This window comes from Myripristis murdjan, chromosome 6 (assembly GCF_902150065.1).
Source record: "Myripristis murdjan chromosome 6, fMyrMur1.1, whole genome shotgun sequence".
NCBI lineage: Eukaryota > Metazoa > Chordata > Actinopteri > Holocentriformes > Holocentridae > Myripristis > Myripristis murdjan.
In genome coordinates this window covers 7,102,745-7,119,948 of record NC_043985.1, presented here as the reverse complement: position 1 = coordinate 7,119,948, position 17,204 = coordinate 7,102,745, and the positions used below count along the sequence as shown (strand labels likewise).

The following is a 17,204-nucleotide window of genomic DNA, read 5'->3' as shown; positions in this document are numbered from 1 at the left end:
CAAGGAGCTAAAGCTGTAATGCTATAAAACCATTAGCCGACTTTAATTTAAGGAGAGTAACGTCCTGAAGAGAGTGACCCAGCGCTCCAAAGTCAGTCTCTTACCTCTGCACCGCTCCTCTGCTGAGCCACACACACACACACACACACACAAATGGAGGTGAAAGTTCTCCACTGGCAAACAGGGAAGTTACTAAGTACTAACTGTGTGAATGGTCATGCAAGTACACACTCACACTCACACACACACACACACAGAGAGCCCTGAAGGAGAAAAAGGTAAAGGGAAAGTAAAGCAGAGCACCATGGAGGTGGCGACCTGTCAACAGCCAATTAAATCCTCTGCTGCAAAACGCAAGCCCCGGTCACCTTGCGGCTGTCAGCCAATCACAGTGGGAGTCAAACGGCGCTCGGGGGAATGCATAACACGTAGGTGTGCATGTGTGTGAGCGGTGGAGAGAGGGGGCTCAGGAATGAGACAGGAGTTTTGCAACAGGGCTGCTCGAGCGGGTGCTGCACTTTCCGCCTTTCATGCTGTAAATAACTCGGGGAGGGGGTGGGGGTGGGGGTTGGGGGGGCGAGGCAAATGACTCTTATAGTCTTCCTCAAATTACAAAACAAACGCAGCATGCACACCGCGTAGCCACATGAAGCTGGCGAGAGCTGAGTCTGAAAGTGACCGGTGCTGCTGGAATTTACAGAGACGTTGTGAAGATCACGGCCGAATCAAACGGCTATGAAAGATCTGAAACTCATCTCACACACACACACACACACACACACACACACACACACACACACACACACACACACACACACACACACACACACACACACACAGTGCACAGACGTATAATCCTGAGCTCTGACAAGGTACATCTGATGTTGACATTTACTGTAAAAGGTGGCAGGAACAGAAAACGCATGCTCAGACAAGAGGGATGGTGTCCCGACACGTTTGTTGTGGCAAAACATGAAATAACTGTCCTCAGATTACAGGCTGCAAAACAAGGTGTTTTTCCAGTGTGGCAGCCGTCGCTTCAGAGGAAGACCTGCTGCTGTTTCACTTACAGTACTGACTGTAGTAATTATGTAGGGATACACCCAAGTGTACACTACATTTGCAACATACAGACATAAAACATAAGATTTAACCAGCTGTAAAAAAAAAAAAAAAACAAACAAACAAACATAAGACACAACTTTCTCCCCTCCTGGAGTCATCTGTCAACATTTGGTTTGGTCCTATCACATCAGCTGATGTGGACAAAAACATCAGAGGTATCAAAACTAACTAACTATCAAACTGTGTGTGTATATATGTGTGTACACTCCTGATCAAAATCTTAAGACCAGTTGATAAATTGCAAGAATTTACATTTTGCACTGTTGGATCTTAAGAAGGTTCAAAGTAGAGCTTCAAAATGCAAAAAGAAGAAATGGGAGTGAGACAAAAAAAAAAAAAATGAGAAAGCAATTTATTGCAAACAACCATTAAACTGAAATAGGCTGTTCATCAGCTGATCAAAGGTTTAAGACCTCAGCCTTTAAAAGCCCAAATCTTGGCAAAAATGTGGATTCAGTGTCATTTTCTGTCAGGTATCCACACTGTGTATACATATACACTGGAGTGTATATGTATACACAGTATATGCAAGACTACTATTGGTGGGATAATGTATTCCTCTGTATCATGTCATGTTTTGTCTTTTTAACTAGTCCTACAATGCATTTGTTATGTGTTGTTCAAATGATTTACCCTGCAACACTTAATTGTTCTTTTATATTGTTTAATATAAAACATTAATATTAAATTGTCAAAATATATGTGTGTGTGTGAAATGAATAACAATACTAAAAGTAACAATATATTTTTTTAAAAAGTAGAAAAAATGAAAACCCTCCAGCAGCCCATGTGACAGCATGCTGCTGGTTTAAAAAATGCAAAAATGCAAAAATGCTGTACTTAATGTAACTGAAGTTGCTTTATTATTTTAAAACCTGATGTTTCGCATTTTAAAGCAACGATAGAATGAATGCAAAAGCAACCTAAGAGGTTGAGCTTTAGAGAGGAGCTTTATGAAATAAGCAGTCTCTTCTCTCGCACGTATTTCAAACCCTCATGATCCACTGTGTGAAGAAGACAGCCTCAGGGTTGCTGTAACGTTTAGTTTTTCCACTTTGATGGAGCTAGGCTAACGGCTCCCATAGACTTCAAGTGTTTATGCTAAGCTAACATGAAAAAATGCTATCCTATCTCAGTCTGGGTAAGTTGGAAAAAGGCAGTTTGGCCCAAAATGCTGGAGTATTCCTTTAAAAAAAATAAATAAAGAAAAGTAGTTATTTTCTTTAGCCAACTTTCTTACCCCGACTTACCCAAACACACACACATACACATGCACACACACAAATACACAGTAACAGTCCTGACCTGCAGCACCAGAGACTCTTTGTCCCCCTCTAGGCGGACCAGTCGCTCCTGGTAGGATTCATTGTTGACGGGGGAACACAAGTTCACCTGGACAGAACACACACACACACACAGAGAGACATGGCAAGGATGACAAATACAGTCATGTTACAGTTGAGTTTATCTCCACAACGCACTGAGGATTATTACTACAGTTCCATATCTGGAGCTCAAGACTCCAGACTCCAGAAATTCCTGATCTTGATGCGGCATAGGGCACAGAATATCATATTGGAATTATTTTTTTATAGATTTGCGATTGACATATGATTCACAAATTTAGTAGGAATGATCATTGTTGTATCATAAGTTTAATTTTCACAGAAAAACATATTACAATGACGATGATGACATGATTTTTTTCTGGGCTCTGTACCAAACAAACATGTTTTCTCACATCTGGAAAATACAATTTGTGGGCCAGGGCGTCTCTGTAGCACCATAATACTTAACTTACAACAATATTTTGTCACACATTTTACCTTCGTCAAAAAATTGCAGCTCCTGCAATTTGGATACTGAACTTGGATATTGCACATATTGTGATTTTGATAATATTTCAATTAATTGCTCAGGCCTAATGCAGAACATAATGTAAATTATTTTATTACTTTTATTGTTTATATGTACTTTTACGGGCATATGTAAACAATCTTATAGATTTCTGGAGCAAACTGATTGGTATGTTTTTCTCAAAACTGGACCAGCAGTGCAGCAGTTATGACTTCTCAAGGGTTCAAACCAGAAGTCTGCACAAAAATTCATCAAAATCACAACAGTGTGAGTTATAGGGTTATAGTTATAGAGTAAATGTCTTTAAAAGGGCCAGTTCCCTTGTTGGGGATGGTAAGTGCCAAAATGCATCATCCATCAAAACTTGGACCCGTGGTGTCTGAGATATCACATCTGAGTTAAAAATGTCGACCTTTAGTTATCGCTGGTGCCTGACCGATACTGATAGCAACTTGAGAGGGGAAAACTTCTGATAAGAAGTTACTGATAAGGCAGCTGAGACGGTGAATTTTGAGGAAACTTGACCGTTTCTGTGTGGATTGTACCCTGATTTTGCACTCATATGACTATCCCAAGGTCCTCAGAGAGCTGCTTTCTTCAACAAATAACTTTCAACATACTTATACATTGTCGACCAATTCTAGAAATGAACACTGAGAAAATAAATCAATTTTTAAAAATGGTCTCACTACAATGAAATGAGCCTTATACTCAAATCAGGTCTGTGATGTCTGAGGATGTCATGCTTGATGGACAGATGAAACGACGGACACAGCCCGGCCCATTTCCCTCAACATTTAACTGATGCTTGTGCCGTGACTACCAGAAATCCAGGCCATTCACTGCTTAGACACCTTGTTTTCCAGCGTGTACCCAAATAAACATCACATAAAGAGATAATTCTCCTTTCAGCAGTTACATGGCCAAGAGGGAGGAAAAGTTTGGTAAGCCTCCGACTGGAAATAGAAATGACTGTGGAGGAGGTCTTTCCTTTTGGTCAGAAATTCTTTTGCCAGTTTTGCAGTCCCTAGCTATTGAGGTTATGGCAGAATTATGTGCTCTGCCATAAGAAAGTAAAAATGAAAATCAAGCAAAACTTATTTTAAACGATTGTAAGGCTTAAAACGATTTCATCCCCACAGTTTCCAGTGCTTTTTGAAAGAGTCAGATAATCCTGCCTTGCACTGCGTGTGTGGAGGGCTGCTGACTCCTTGACTCCCCAGTCAACTGGTGCTGTTAAGAGGGAAATAAAGGGAAAAAAGAGGGGGAAATATTATTATCCAGCCATGCAGCCTGGACATAAGCTGATGCCTCTTTCAGCATCGGACCAGAAAAACCTGCATTGTCCTCTGAAATGTTGCAGGGTGAACACGGTGCACGGGCTTCATGTGTTGTTCAATGATCATAAATATGAATGCAGCAACTGGAAATGCCCGGCTTCAACATAAACGTGCATGCAAGTGATCCTAGATAAAGCATTAACACACACCATAAAAGCACTGATATATTCACTGACTCAACTGGGCACATGCAAGTCTAGCTTTAGTGAATAGCACACTGCTGTCACCTCAAACTTCCACCCATGGAAAGAAACTGTACTGGTTTAATTGGTATAAGAGCCCAACAACAAAGACCTGGCTCTGTTCCTTATTTAATCCTTAATTTTGAACCGTTCTGTGCATTTTGACCAAAAATAAGGTGGCTACCTTGACAACAAGAGTGGGCGTGTATTTTTCTACATGGAAAGACAGAGACGGTGAAGAAAATTAAGTTTGTGTGTCGAGTTAAAAACAAATTGAAGGAGCACAAAGAGCCGAGGAAAAAGTAGTTCTGGATGAAGTAATGTGGGGCAGCATTATTAACTTTTCACAGGCGCCCTGGGACAGCAGACTGAGGCTGAGTTCAGCCACAGCAATGCTGGATTGCCATCGCAGTGATCACAAACCAGTTCAAAGACTGGTTTGGTCAAGAAGAGGGATGAGAGGCAGGCAGTAAAAGGTGCCACAATTGTAATTTTAAAGAGGAACTAAACCCCAAACCCACATGTGTGTGAAGCCTGACCTCTTGTGCTAAAAAGTGAGGTGTGTGTACTTTGGCAGCAGGTGATTTCTCCACCTGAGAAAATCAGAGCTGGGATTTGGGTTTGGGATTTAGTTACTCAGTCACATTAATAAATCATCGGCAAATCAACAAATAACACCAGCCAGAGGACAGGCGTGATATTTTACAGTGTGTGTCACTGGCTCAAAGTTAGTGGGAAGGCTGCTAAACTCATGCAAGCAGAGCAGAGGCTCTCAGAGTATCGTGCAATGGCAGAATGTGGAATTAGTGAGAAGACACAAAAATCACACGTTTAGTCAAAGCATATTTAACCAGAGGAAAGAAAATGTTATCATGGGAAATGTGGTCTTCAATTTGAAACACACTTGCACTAACCACACCGCTAGTGTGAGACACAGGCTACCAATCATCTCAACCATGGCCTCATTTGTTTACAGTTATTATACCAGTGTATTACAATGATATACTGATGGATCAAAAAGCTACACATTACACCTCTAATGAATGTTTACCAAAGACCGACTGTCCATTTCCCAGAGAGTCCTTCCAGCTGTCTGATGAAATTACTGCCTTTTCCTGCTTTCAGTGTCCAGACCCCATTTTAGAAGGGAGAGTGTAAATATTTACCTTCACATTTAGCCATTTAACTCTTACCTGGAGCACCTTCCAATAGCTCGGACAGTAGAATAAGTTACAAATCCTTGATCAGCAACATTACTAACAACCAAAATACAGAGGCAAATGCCAGGGCCTTACAATCTTTCTGGAACAATGAAGTATTAAATTATATCAGGATAAATGCTTCGACAAGCTCCTGGATGAAAATGCATCGCCTCAGTGCAGTGTACTCTTCGTCCTCTTCATTTCTCTCTAACATTGTAGACAACCCAGCCAAAGCCCATACAATCAACAGGTGATCCTTCATGACCTGCAGCTGCGTTCCCTGGGTTTGGAGGATGTATACACACTGTGGTACCTGACAGCAACCATATGGAGCCACTGACCTCATTAATAAACTGTAAACTAAACAGACGAGGATAGAGGCACAGACAGACATAGGAAGAGGGAGGAGGAAAGCTTTTTTTTTTTTTTTTGAAAGAGCTATAGTAACCATATATGGATCTGCAGTGACTGCTGAGTGTGATCAAAATCACATGCTTTTACCATACTTTCTCTTAAATCTTACCAATAAAACACAACTGTCATTTGTTTTGAAATTAGATATAAGAAATGGCAGTGGAGATGGTTAGATGTGTGCAGGCTATTTTTGCTACAATAGTGCTACAGTGTGCTGAATCAAGAGTTAATAAAATGAGCTGCTGCTTTAACCTCTTTAGCTCTGATTGTCCTTAAAAATTTCCCCTCGAGTTGGAACAAAGGTTGGCAGTGCAGCGTGTGTTTGTGATGCTGAAGCCACCAAAGGGACTGGTTCAGCTGAAAAGGTTAAATACTGTAATTCGTGCACGGCATGTGAGAATTAATTACTGTGTCTCGATTAAAGGCTACTTTTGGCTTTGGGGGAAATCTGAAGGAACCGCAGTGGTCATTGTGCTGATTTCCTTTAGCCAACCAAAACAAAACAGAGTTACACACCGTTCATGTGTGTCTCCTTGTTTATAACCACATGCCAAACCAGACATTTGTCAATTTGCAGTCTCTGAAAGGTACGAGACATGATATCAGAGTCCTAAAATATGACTTTGGCAAAAAAAAAAAAAAAAAAAAAAAAAAAAAAAAATTGCAGAAATATAAAGTTTATACATTTTGTAGGTATTACTTGAAATACAGTATGCAGAATCAAAGGTGTGGTCCTTTCATTCCTGTAAAGCTATTTTCTTTGATAGTTATTTGATTTGTCATAACTCATGGGAGAAGTCAGGAAGTCTTTGAGTTTGACTACAATTACAGAAATTCCCATTAGACCGCGGAGATTTCGGAGAACTGAGCGAGTGTGTGAGGAGGCTGCTGCAGGAAACCAGGCCATTTCTGTTTCTGTCTGTTTGTTTGTGTGAGGAGAGAGGGAGGGAGAGGGAGATATATAGAGAACAGTAAGAGGAAAAGACAGAAAGAAGGGAAAGTTAGGATCATTCTCTATTATGATTTTTCTGGCTTGTTTTGCTAGACTGGCAAATACAATTCGATCCGATTTTAACCACATAGAGATGATAAAGCATTCAGCAACTTAACTTTTCTGCAGAGCATCAATTCACACACTCCCAGCTGTGTTACTGCATATTTCCTTATGATGTGCTTTCATAGCTCTTTCATTAACAGATGACTTTTTTTTATCAACTGAATGACAGGAAATCTTTCAAGACAATGTTGTTTGTGCATCTATATATTATCATAAAATATATATGTATTATATGTAAATTGGTGTGTCATTGGTTTGCGAGGGCCATTTGCTTGTATGTGTTGATTTTAGTTTATTTGTACCAGCTGCTGAAAGCTGTGCAGCGTATTTAGAATACAAACTGGGGGCAGTGGCAGGGTGGGACAATGCTGACTGCAGTGTGTAAGAATTCATGACAGCATGTGTGGCCCCTCCTGCTTTAATGATCTTAAAAAACACAGAAAAGCTCAAGTATATGAACAGTAACGGGGTTGAAGGAGTCCAACATGAGAAGATGTTTGATGCCGTTTTCACCTCTGGACATCCAGTGGCTCAGTTCCAGTGGGTAGCATGTTGTGTTAGCTTAGTATAAAGACTTGTGGTCTATGGGAGTCGTTAGCCTAGCTCTGTCAAAGTGAAAAAAAATAAACCTTACAGCAACTCTGAAGCTGTCTGATTTACACGGTGGATCATTAAACAATGTGCATGAACACTTGTGTCTGTCGCAGAGACCTGTGCACCGCTGAAGGTAGAGGAGGATCAATAATGACTTCCACACACTTCAAGTCTTTATGCTGAGCTAACTGAACCACTGGACGTACAGAGGTGAAAATAGTATCCAACATTTGAGGTATTTAGGTATTTGTTTTGACCAAACCTGCTCAGGTCATAAGAGACATTTCAAAGATTAAACTCAGATGTGCTCTTGCTCTGCAGGTTCATTGTCTTCTGGCCCCCAAGGGCATGTCTACAGCATTAACCTGGGGAGTGCCACCACACTGCTAAATCCAATTTAAAGGCGGGTCCTTTTCAATTTTACACACTGCATGTTTTCATAGTTAGACAAACAACCGTCCCAGACAAGGGTGGTAAGTCAACCTGATGAAGCGATGATGGCTGTTAATGCAGGATTGGATTTCAATGTATTGCTATTGATACTATTCACATCATTAAACATTGTCTAATTAACGCACCACTCCTGATTAAAGCATGAGAAAAGGTGTTTGTTAAATATGTGTTTTGGGGCACACAAGGGATAAAAGTATGAAACATGATGGTTAACTGGTGTGGTGGCATGTTTCTGTAATAATTAGGGCTTGAAATCGCGGCACTCAGGACTCTGTTTTTGCACTTAACCAACTTACCCTAACATTTCCCTGCACAGAGAAAAAACAGGTTTGGAGCGTATCAAGAATAAGATTTAGATCTTCCTTTGTTGCAGATCAGCATTTGCATGCAAACTAGTTTTTCATCTATAAAGGGGACTGTGTGACCTACTAAACACACAGAAAACCTATGACTTTACAATAACATTTTTAAAAAGTGGGGGAAAAAAATCTTATTTTATCAGTTTGGAAGATTTTCGTCATGCTTCTGGCCGCTACACACCTCAGTCCAGTCCAACGAGCTCCGCCCTGCAAGTACAGGGCACCTCTTCACCCAAAAAAACACTTTCTGGAAATCATCAAACGACACAGATAATTCAAACTACTTGCTTTCCACATGGATCGTGGTGGTTAAAAACTATGTGCATGACCTACATCCTGAGGGTCAAGATGTTTTATGGTTCAAATGCTGTTTTAGGCTTAACTGTAAAGTGGTAAACCCTGAGGTGATAAAAAAAAAAAACTAAACAAAAAACTAAAATTAAACTAGAAGCAAGACTCCATTGATTTGATAGCTGAGAGCAACATGTGACAACCCAGACGCTCAGACCCAGCAGCAACACACACACACACACACACACACACACACACACACACACTCTTTAGTGCTCCACTGCCACATGACAAAACAACCCTAGCAATTTAAGGGTGAACACAAAAACAATGACACACCGCTGCAGTTCGGGGAATTAGCCACATTCCCCTGATGTGTGAACACAGTTTTACACATTTTCTGTCACCTCATCTCACCTCCACCGCTCACGATGTGGTGCACAGCAGCTGTCGGTTAACCTAATATGACCCTATAATAACCCTAAGATTATCAAAAGGCAACTTCAAAACCTATTTTGTCCATCATTATTCATCATCATTCTTCTTCTTTTTATTTCTGTTATCTATATGTCTTTGGAGGTTTGTTCCTACGCCTGAGACTCAATTTTTATTGCTTTTTTTTTCTTCTTCTTTTTCTCTTCAGTGTTATCTTTTGTAACGTCTTTTGGACTTAATTTTAGACAACTATTAAGAACAATACAAGTGCTTCAGTTCAACAACCGAGGTGTTAAAATGCTGAAGTAACTGCAACAGTCATTTAAGGTATAGGCAAATTAATGGAATGTTTTTCTATCATTAATATCTTGTACAGGCCTTTAATGATAACCCTCATCTTCCAATGCATTCTTCCTTATAAAAAAAAAAACAAAAAAAAAAACTGGTTAAATCCAATTTCCAGTCACACAAATAAGCTCTATAGCACAGGAATGTGCTTATAATCACTGACAGCCAGCCAAAAGGTCAGAGTCAGGGTAAATATTACAAGCTGACCACTCCTGACAAGTTGCATGCTCTTATAATAAGAGTACACATTTTGTGCATTACAATCAATATTTCATCATGATATGATCAGTGCAAGCCTAAATTCTCTGTCATTGCTCAGACTTCATGTGCACTTGCAGGCGAGTCCTCCAGGGTGCTCTCTGGCCCTGTTCACACCTGGCATCAACACACGTCTCCACATGCGTCTCCCACTTGTGATCGGGTCTCACTTCCCCACCCTATATGCAAATAAACATGTACATCATTTCTGTTTGAAAAGACCAAATGCGTTGTTGTTTTTAACTGGCGGGACGAGGCAGTGCACCTCCTGCGCCTGGTGTGCCGGCCCAAATGTAAATCAGACACAAGAGGGGTTGGGGTAGCGGCCGGGGGAATGCCCACCTCCATATGCAATGCCCTCTGTTGGCCTGATATTCAGGCTGAATGACCGTTACGTTTCCACTCCCTATGATAGGCAATTTCTGTAGATGGAGGGATTTGAATCTCACTAACCAATCAATAGTGACTAATATAGTGTTATAGTGTTAACTAATATGCTATCTCTCTCTCTCTCTCTCTCTGTGATCGTTTGATTATACCAACGTTTGTCCTGCCCTACAGCGATGCTGATTTGCCTGGTTCGTTTTGAAACAACAAATCGTACGTGAATTGGCAACACCAGACTCGTTATGAACTGCTGGAAGTTTTTTACAGTACAGACTGGCTGCAGCTCGGGGATGCTGCACTGCTCTGACAGATCGCACCAGGCGCAGAATGAGCAGGGAGGTCCACATCGCTCACGCTGGAGGTCCTGGACACAGGCTCGCTCACACAGTTAATCACCAGCTGTCTGGCTTGTTCATTCTTGGCCAGACGGGCTCGGACTATCAGATCATCATCATCATCATCATCATCATCATCATCATCATCATCATCATCATCATCATCATCATCATCATCAGTCATACCCAGAGTTCACCTTCCCTGCAATGCACTCAGTGAGGGAGTTCACAAGCTGGAGAAAGTGCAAGGAAACCTCCCGTGACACAGAAAAGTGTATTTCTCAATGCTCTGAAATTCATTAGATGTTATTTCAAAAAGTGCTCCAAGTTGCTCAAACGTATTTAAACTTAGTAAACAATCTGCATATTTTCATATAACTTCATATAACTAAATGTTTGTTGTGACAAGAGCAGAGACAAAGAGTTGCACCTTTGTTTGACTGACAGGTGACATCTGCAGGGTGCAGTGTAGAAACACCACAGCAACAAATGCTTAGCACCACAGACTGGGTCAAAACTGTAAAAAGACTCACATTTCAATTGAGTCTAAATGGTCCTCATTTAAACAGACCTCATTTACATCTTTAACAATCCACCTAAGCTGATCCTGGCCAACAGTATGAAAAGCATCAACAACTCAAAACTCTTATCCTTCAATCTTCAGTTTCCCCACATTGTACTTTCACTTCTGCGTCTGCACTTTCATGACCTGACAACCACAGAGCTGGAGTTTCGACGCCTCTCACAATACTACATGCTGCTATGCCAACAGCGATCAGCTGATGGATACTGTCTCCAAGCTGTTGACATAGTCCCTGTTGTGCGTGCCACAAACTGACATCACCACGACAGCATGTCAAGCAACCCAGTTGTTCCAGCGAAGGGAAATTACATCAGATGCCTCTCTTGAACCCGGAAAAAACACAGTGCAAGGAGCAGACAATAACAGTCATCTGGAGCGAGCGGCGCTCAGCTCACAGGCACGGAGGAGCTTCCCTTTTCCCTTGTCTTTTCCATGTTTAGACACACACACCCTGCACTGTACAATCTCCTCCCTGAGGACAGCGAAATCAACTCCTGGAAGCCATCAATCTAAAAGAAGGAATGTGCCAAGTGGAGGAAGCAAAATAAAATACAATCAAATGCAGCCGAGAAAGACGCAAAACAAAAAAATGTAACACCCACTCACCTTTTTGAGCCAAGTGAAGTGCTTGTAAAAGTCAATGGGAGAATCCATGCTCCCAGCCCATCGCTGCCCTGCCTACCTCTGAGTTACTGTCCGTCTATGTATCCCTCTGTGTGTGTGTGTGTGTGTGTGTGTGTGTGTGAGTGTAGTGCACAGATGGGAGTGAAGTGCGAATGGATTCAAAAAGTCTGCTCAAGTATGAAGGAGCGCGATGTAGCATGTGAGCACTGACGTGAGTTTGTGTGTGTGTCTGTGTCTGTGTGTGTGTGTGTGTGTGTGTGTGTGTGGGTCTGTGCTGTGCTTCACAGCTGTGCTGAAGTTTTTTTTTTTTATGGCCCTGAATCCCTGCCTTCTGACTGGAGAAACGCCCCCTTGTTCTCAGCTCCCTCCACCCTCCTCCTCATTTTCTTTTCTTTCACTTACTCCTCTTTCTTTCTCTCTCTCTCTTTCTCCCTCTCTCCCTCTCTCCTCCCTTGCTGTCCCACAGCTAAGCTCTCCTCTCCTGTCTCTTGCCTCACCCTCTGCTTTAGCCCGGTCTGAAATGTCCTGTCCGGTGTTCTTGTCCCGCTCCTCTCTTCCCTCCTCTCTCCTCTTGTCATTTCTTCTTCTCTACCCCCCTACTTTCTCTGTCTCTCTCTCTCTCTCTCTTTCTTGCTTTCTGCCTCTGCTGATCACTCCCCCTCTTTTCTCTCTCCCTGCCGAGGTCCGTCTGACAGGGAGAGCCAAATGGCCGAGCCCAGAGGGAGGGTGACGGGAGGAGGGAGGAGGAGTGTTTTCTGCTTTTCTTCTTAGCCTGTTTGTCATCTGTTTGTGTCTGAGTCTTGGCTTCTGTCCCCCTCGCTCTCTTTTTTTCTCTCTCTTGCTCTATCTCTCTCTCTCTCACACACACACACACACACACACACACACACTAAGCCCCCAGCATCTGCTGTCGAGTAGATGAACAAATCAGCAACAGGCTGTAATGTCACCTCCAACACACATCGTGCCAACTCTCTCTCTCTCCTCTCTCTTTTAATTAAGTTACAGTCACAGTGCTTACACACTTCAAAAGACTGCAGGAGTGAGAGATAGAGAAGACACCTCTCTGTCTCTCTCTCTCTCTCTCTGTCTCTCTCTCTCTCCCATTTGTTTCTGTATCTATCTCATCTGTGTCTTACCATCACAGACCTGAAACCCATTACCTCAGGTTTCCATTTCCTGTATATTTTAGTGAAGCCTTCTCCATAACAAAGTCAGTCATCTGTCTAATTGACAGGCTCATTTATATGCACACACATCGCATGCACTGCAAAAAAAAAAAAAAACCTCCATCCCAACAAGAAATATTTAGTCTTGCATTGAGTAAAAAACTCTGCGAGTGGGATGAGGTAATCCCCCCTTGTTTCCAATGCAGTTTCATTTGTTCCGGATATTTTTCAAGAAACGAGAATAAATTCTGTTGAAACAAGGCAGAATAAGGTGGATCAGCCCACTGGGATCAAGAATATGACACTTGACTAGCATTGGAAACCGGTGTGATTATTTCTTTTTACCTTGTTTGAAGAAAAACACACATTTGCACAAGGAACATGCAATTAAATGACTTCTTCATATGGAGATTTTATGGTCAATCTTTGTTCAAATACAGGAACTTGTTTGGAAATGTATGCCTGAATAAAACCTTGTTTCAGAATCCACGTTCACACCACAGCCTGTGTGTGTGTGTGTGTGTGTGCGTATGGCACTGATCAAAACAATGGGTTAAACTGGATTTCTATATAAGAATATCATATAAAAAAGAGAAAAAAATAGTGCTCTTGAAGTGCAGTGTGAAGACTCTGGCTGAATAATCATACAAAGAATTAGAACTATTAGTCCAGTCATTTTATGAAAAAACCTAGGACAAATTGCAAGAGAAGCAAACTCAACTGATTTTGTATCCTCAGTTTGTCCTGAGTGAGGGGAAAAAAGTCCCAAGAAATCCCATTGGTGGAAAGTTTTGAAAATCACCTATTTATGACCACATATTACCAAAAAACACTGTTTTTAAACACACAGGGGAAAGGGGTTCAAATTTTTACTTTCAGATATCACAATAAAAATTCACAAGTTGATTACACACACAAAGACAAGAAAAAAAAGTCAATTACAAGTTCTTTGAATTATTCTGTTTACACATGCATATCACACATTATCTGATTTGATATGCGCTAATAAGGAATATAAGGAATAAATGCCAGAACAGATATTAAAACAGTGAATTAAAAGGTTACTATATATATAATAACCTTTTAATTCAAGGTTACTATATAACAGTGAATTAAAAGGTAATTGACTTTTTTTCTTGTCTTTGTGTGTGTAATCAACTTGTGAATTTTTATAGTGATATCTGAAAGTAAAATTTTGAACCCCTTTCCCCTGTGTGTTAAAAACAGTGTTTTTTGGTAATATGTGGTCATAAATAGGTGATTTTCAAAACTTTCCACCAATGGGATTTCTTGGGACTTTTTTCCCTCACTCAGGACAAACTGAGGATACAAAATCAGTTGAGTTTGCTTCTCTTGCAATTTGTCCTAGGTTGACCCCAATTTTGGCCTAAAATTACTGGACTATATACAGAGAATGAGGTTACAACAATGACAACTCATGTCATTTGGTAGTCAAGTCGCCAACACTTAAAGGAAAACTGAACTTACCTGTTCAGGTAACTATGCGACTATATAACCAGCGCTCATCGAATGCCTCTTGCCCTCAAACTACTCGAGCGGCGCTAACCGCTGCATAATCCCATCTTGACGTGTGTGTCTGGGTCTGTCTGGGACGCCTCAGTCGGCTGTGATTTTGCATGGTGTGTAGCTGCTCTTACAGGATTTCTGGCTTTCAAGCCCTCAGGATTCACATGGTTACCTCTCGCGCCCATGTGGGGGAGATACAAGGACCATTGCCTGCTAAACCTCAAAAGTCTTCTTTGAATCCTCTCTCTGTGTGTGTCTCCAGCAGCTGAAACACACACTCTCTTCACCGTTTTAGGCCAAATCTGATCCTCAAATCTTTCCTGTTAGTCCCACACGGACAAGTGTGTAAAGGACAGATCAAGAGACACCGGGTCAACAGTAACGAGCGGCGGTCACAGCGTCTCCCAACTTCCTGCCCGAAACACACTTATCACGTTTCCTGTGTTTACGCGTGTGTATGTGTGTGTGTTTGTGTCACCCTGGAATACCCCTTGGAAAGAAGCCTGGAGGGCGCAGACTAATTGTGAAGCATGAAGCGTCTTTGATCCTGTTTCTGCGGGTCAGAAGGGAGGAGCAGGAAGTGGGAGAGAGCGGACAGGATGAGGGGAGGAGGGAGCCGGCAAAGTTATCTGCCTCCATAATCTGCCGGGCCGGTTCTTTACACTCGCTACTGAAAATTAGAAACGCCTCTTCACGTCAAACTCACTCTGTCCTACAGTAGTTTATGAATATGTTTAGAGGAAATTTTTTATTTGTCACGAACTGAAAGCCAGACGGCGAGGTCACCGCAGGGAGCAAGGGGCCACCAGAACTGCCATGACAGAGAGACGGCGGCAAACCTATGATCCTATAATAAAAATTAGAGGGATACCATACAGATATCACAGCATGAAAGACACGTGGAATGCTGCGCAACACAAAGTCACAACAAATTCATTAGGAATATCACATTATACATTTTAATAGGTATATTACAGAAATACAATAGCGGGCCAAGCAAGAATATCATAAAGTACAACAGGGCTTTTTCACCGCAGCATTTTGACTTGAAATAGCAGGGTAGGTGGAAATAGTAGGGTAGGTAGCGAGTGTAGTAAACCCATGTGGCTTCTCTTCTTGACTTCAAGAGCACCTTACATTCACCTGGAGTTTACCACCTAACAACTGTGAGCACCCACTATTTTTTCCTTTTGTTTCAAATCGATTGAAATCGATTGAACAGGCTGGACTTACGTCTTAAGGCTCATTTATAAATCAAAGCTAAATACATATATGGATATGGACGCAGCCTTCTGTCCGTACTCTGCGTTCATTTCGTCCATATTTGTGCACGTTTTCAGGAAACTGACGGATTTGGATGGCAGTGTAGCCAGTAGCTCAAGCCAGACTAGACTCTATGAGCGAGAGACTAAGAGGAAATTTAAAAATTGATAGTATTAGAGAAAAGAATCGTCCGTCATAGATAGATAGATAGATTTACTTTATTGATCCCAAACTGGGAAATTCTTACCAAACTGGGAAATTCTTTGTCATCAAAATTCGTCATCCTGTCACGACATATTTTATGACCTCCGCCATCTACAACACTGCCTCCACTTTGCCTCTTTGTAGCAGCTCCATTATTGCGACCTCCTCCACCACCAACGTGTCTTTGACTCTGAGCTGCCCCCTAGTGGATTTACTGCTTAACGCCCATGCCAACGCAAAGGATGCATGGAAGTAAATGGTTACGTCGTTTGAAATGGACATATTTATTTTCACGTGTAAAGGAAATATAAATGCGCTTTATTACTATTATTATTATTGCTGATGTCCAACAACCAGAGACAACCATAGAGGTGTAAAACAATACAAAACCTGAAGTTGGGGGGTAGAATGGAGGGAGTCACAACCTAATCGACATCATCAGGACAGAAAAAGAGAAAGAACTAGAAAAAAAAAACGCTCACTTGGTCTGAGATCTGGTGCAATACAAGTTGGATTTAGCGCTGCATCCCATAATGGAAAATGCTGGTTCAGCCGGTTCACATCAAATCCAACTGGTTTAATCTTGTGCATCGGACCGGGCCAGCAAAACTCGAAACCAACCCAGCTCTACAGCAGGGTCAACACAGGTGCTTTCAATGACATTAATTAAAGTTAAATGGAACCAACCTTAATTAATGTCAATAGAAACATCTGTGTTTAGCCTGACTATCATGTAAAAAGGGTCTATAAAACCACTATATACTTACTATTGAATCACAAAGACACATCTGAGTTCCTACAGGTATATTATAGTGATTTGATGCATATCAAACTACATCACTTTTCTGCATGTCGCCCCTTTGCTCTCTATATAAGCAGCACAAATGAAGGAAATGAAAGGATAAATTTTTAAAAAAGCCATCCTACTCCAGTTCCAGTACACCACACCAGGGCAGAAAACAGAGCACGAGCAGAGAAATTAGGACAGCGTGGTGGAGGAGGGGAGGAGCTGAGAGAGGGGGGACAAAAAGGGGAGAGAAAAGGGGAGGAACTGAAGTCAGAAAAGCCCAGGGTGGATAGGAACTGTGTGCAACTTGTGTGACCTCTGCTGTTGAAGCGCTGCAGGAGCTCAAAAAGCACCGAAACCGGTTGCCAGTGATCCAGGATCAGCTTTTCCCTGCTCAGTCTCAACTGGTT

At 41.6% G+C, this 17,204-nt stretch overlaps 1 protein-coding gene across 3 annotated transcripts in view; it reads right to left on the bottom strand.

Moving 5' to 3' along the window:
- Positions 1–17,204, bottom strand: part of ppfibp2b (PPFIA binding protein 2b) — an 88,275-nt gene that overhangs the window by 38,030 nt on the left and 33,041 nt on the right. For all 3 annotated transcript variants that reach the window (XM_030052804.1, XM_030052805.1, XM_030052806.1), the window contains exon 4: positions 2,431–2,517. In XM_030052804.1, the coding sequence (XP_029908664.1) occupies positions 2,431–2,517 (87 nt within the window). The remainder of the gene's footprint in view (positions 1–2,430; positions 2,518–17,204) is intronic.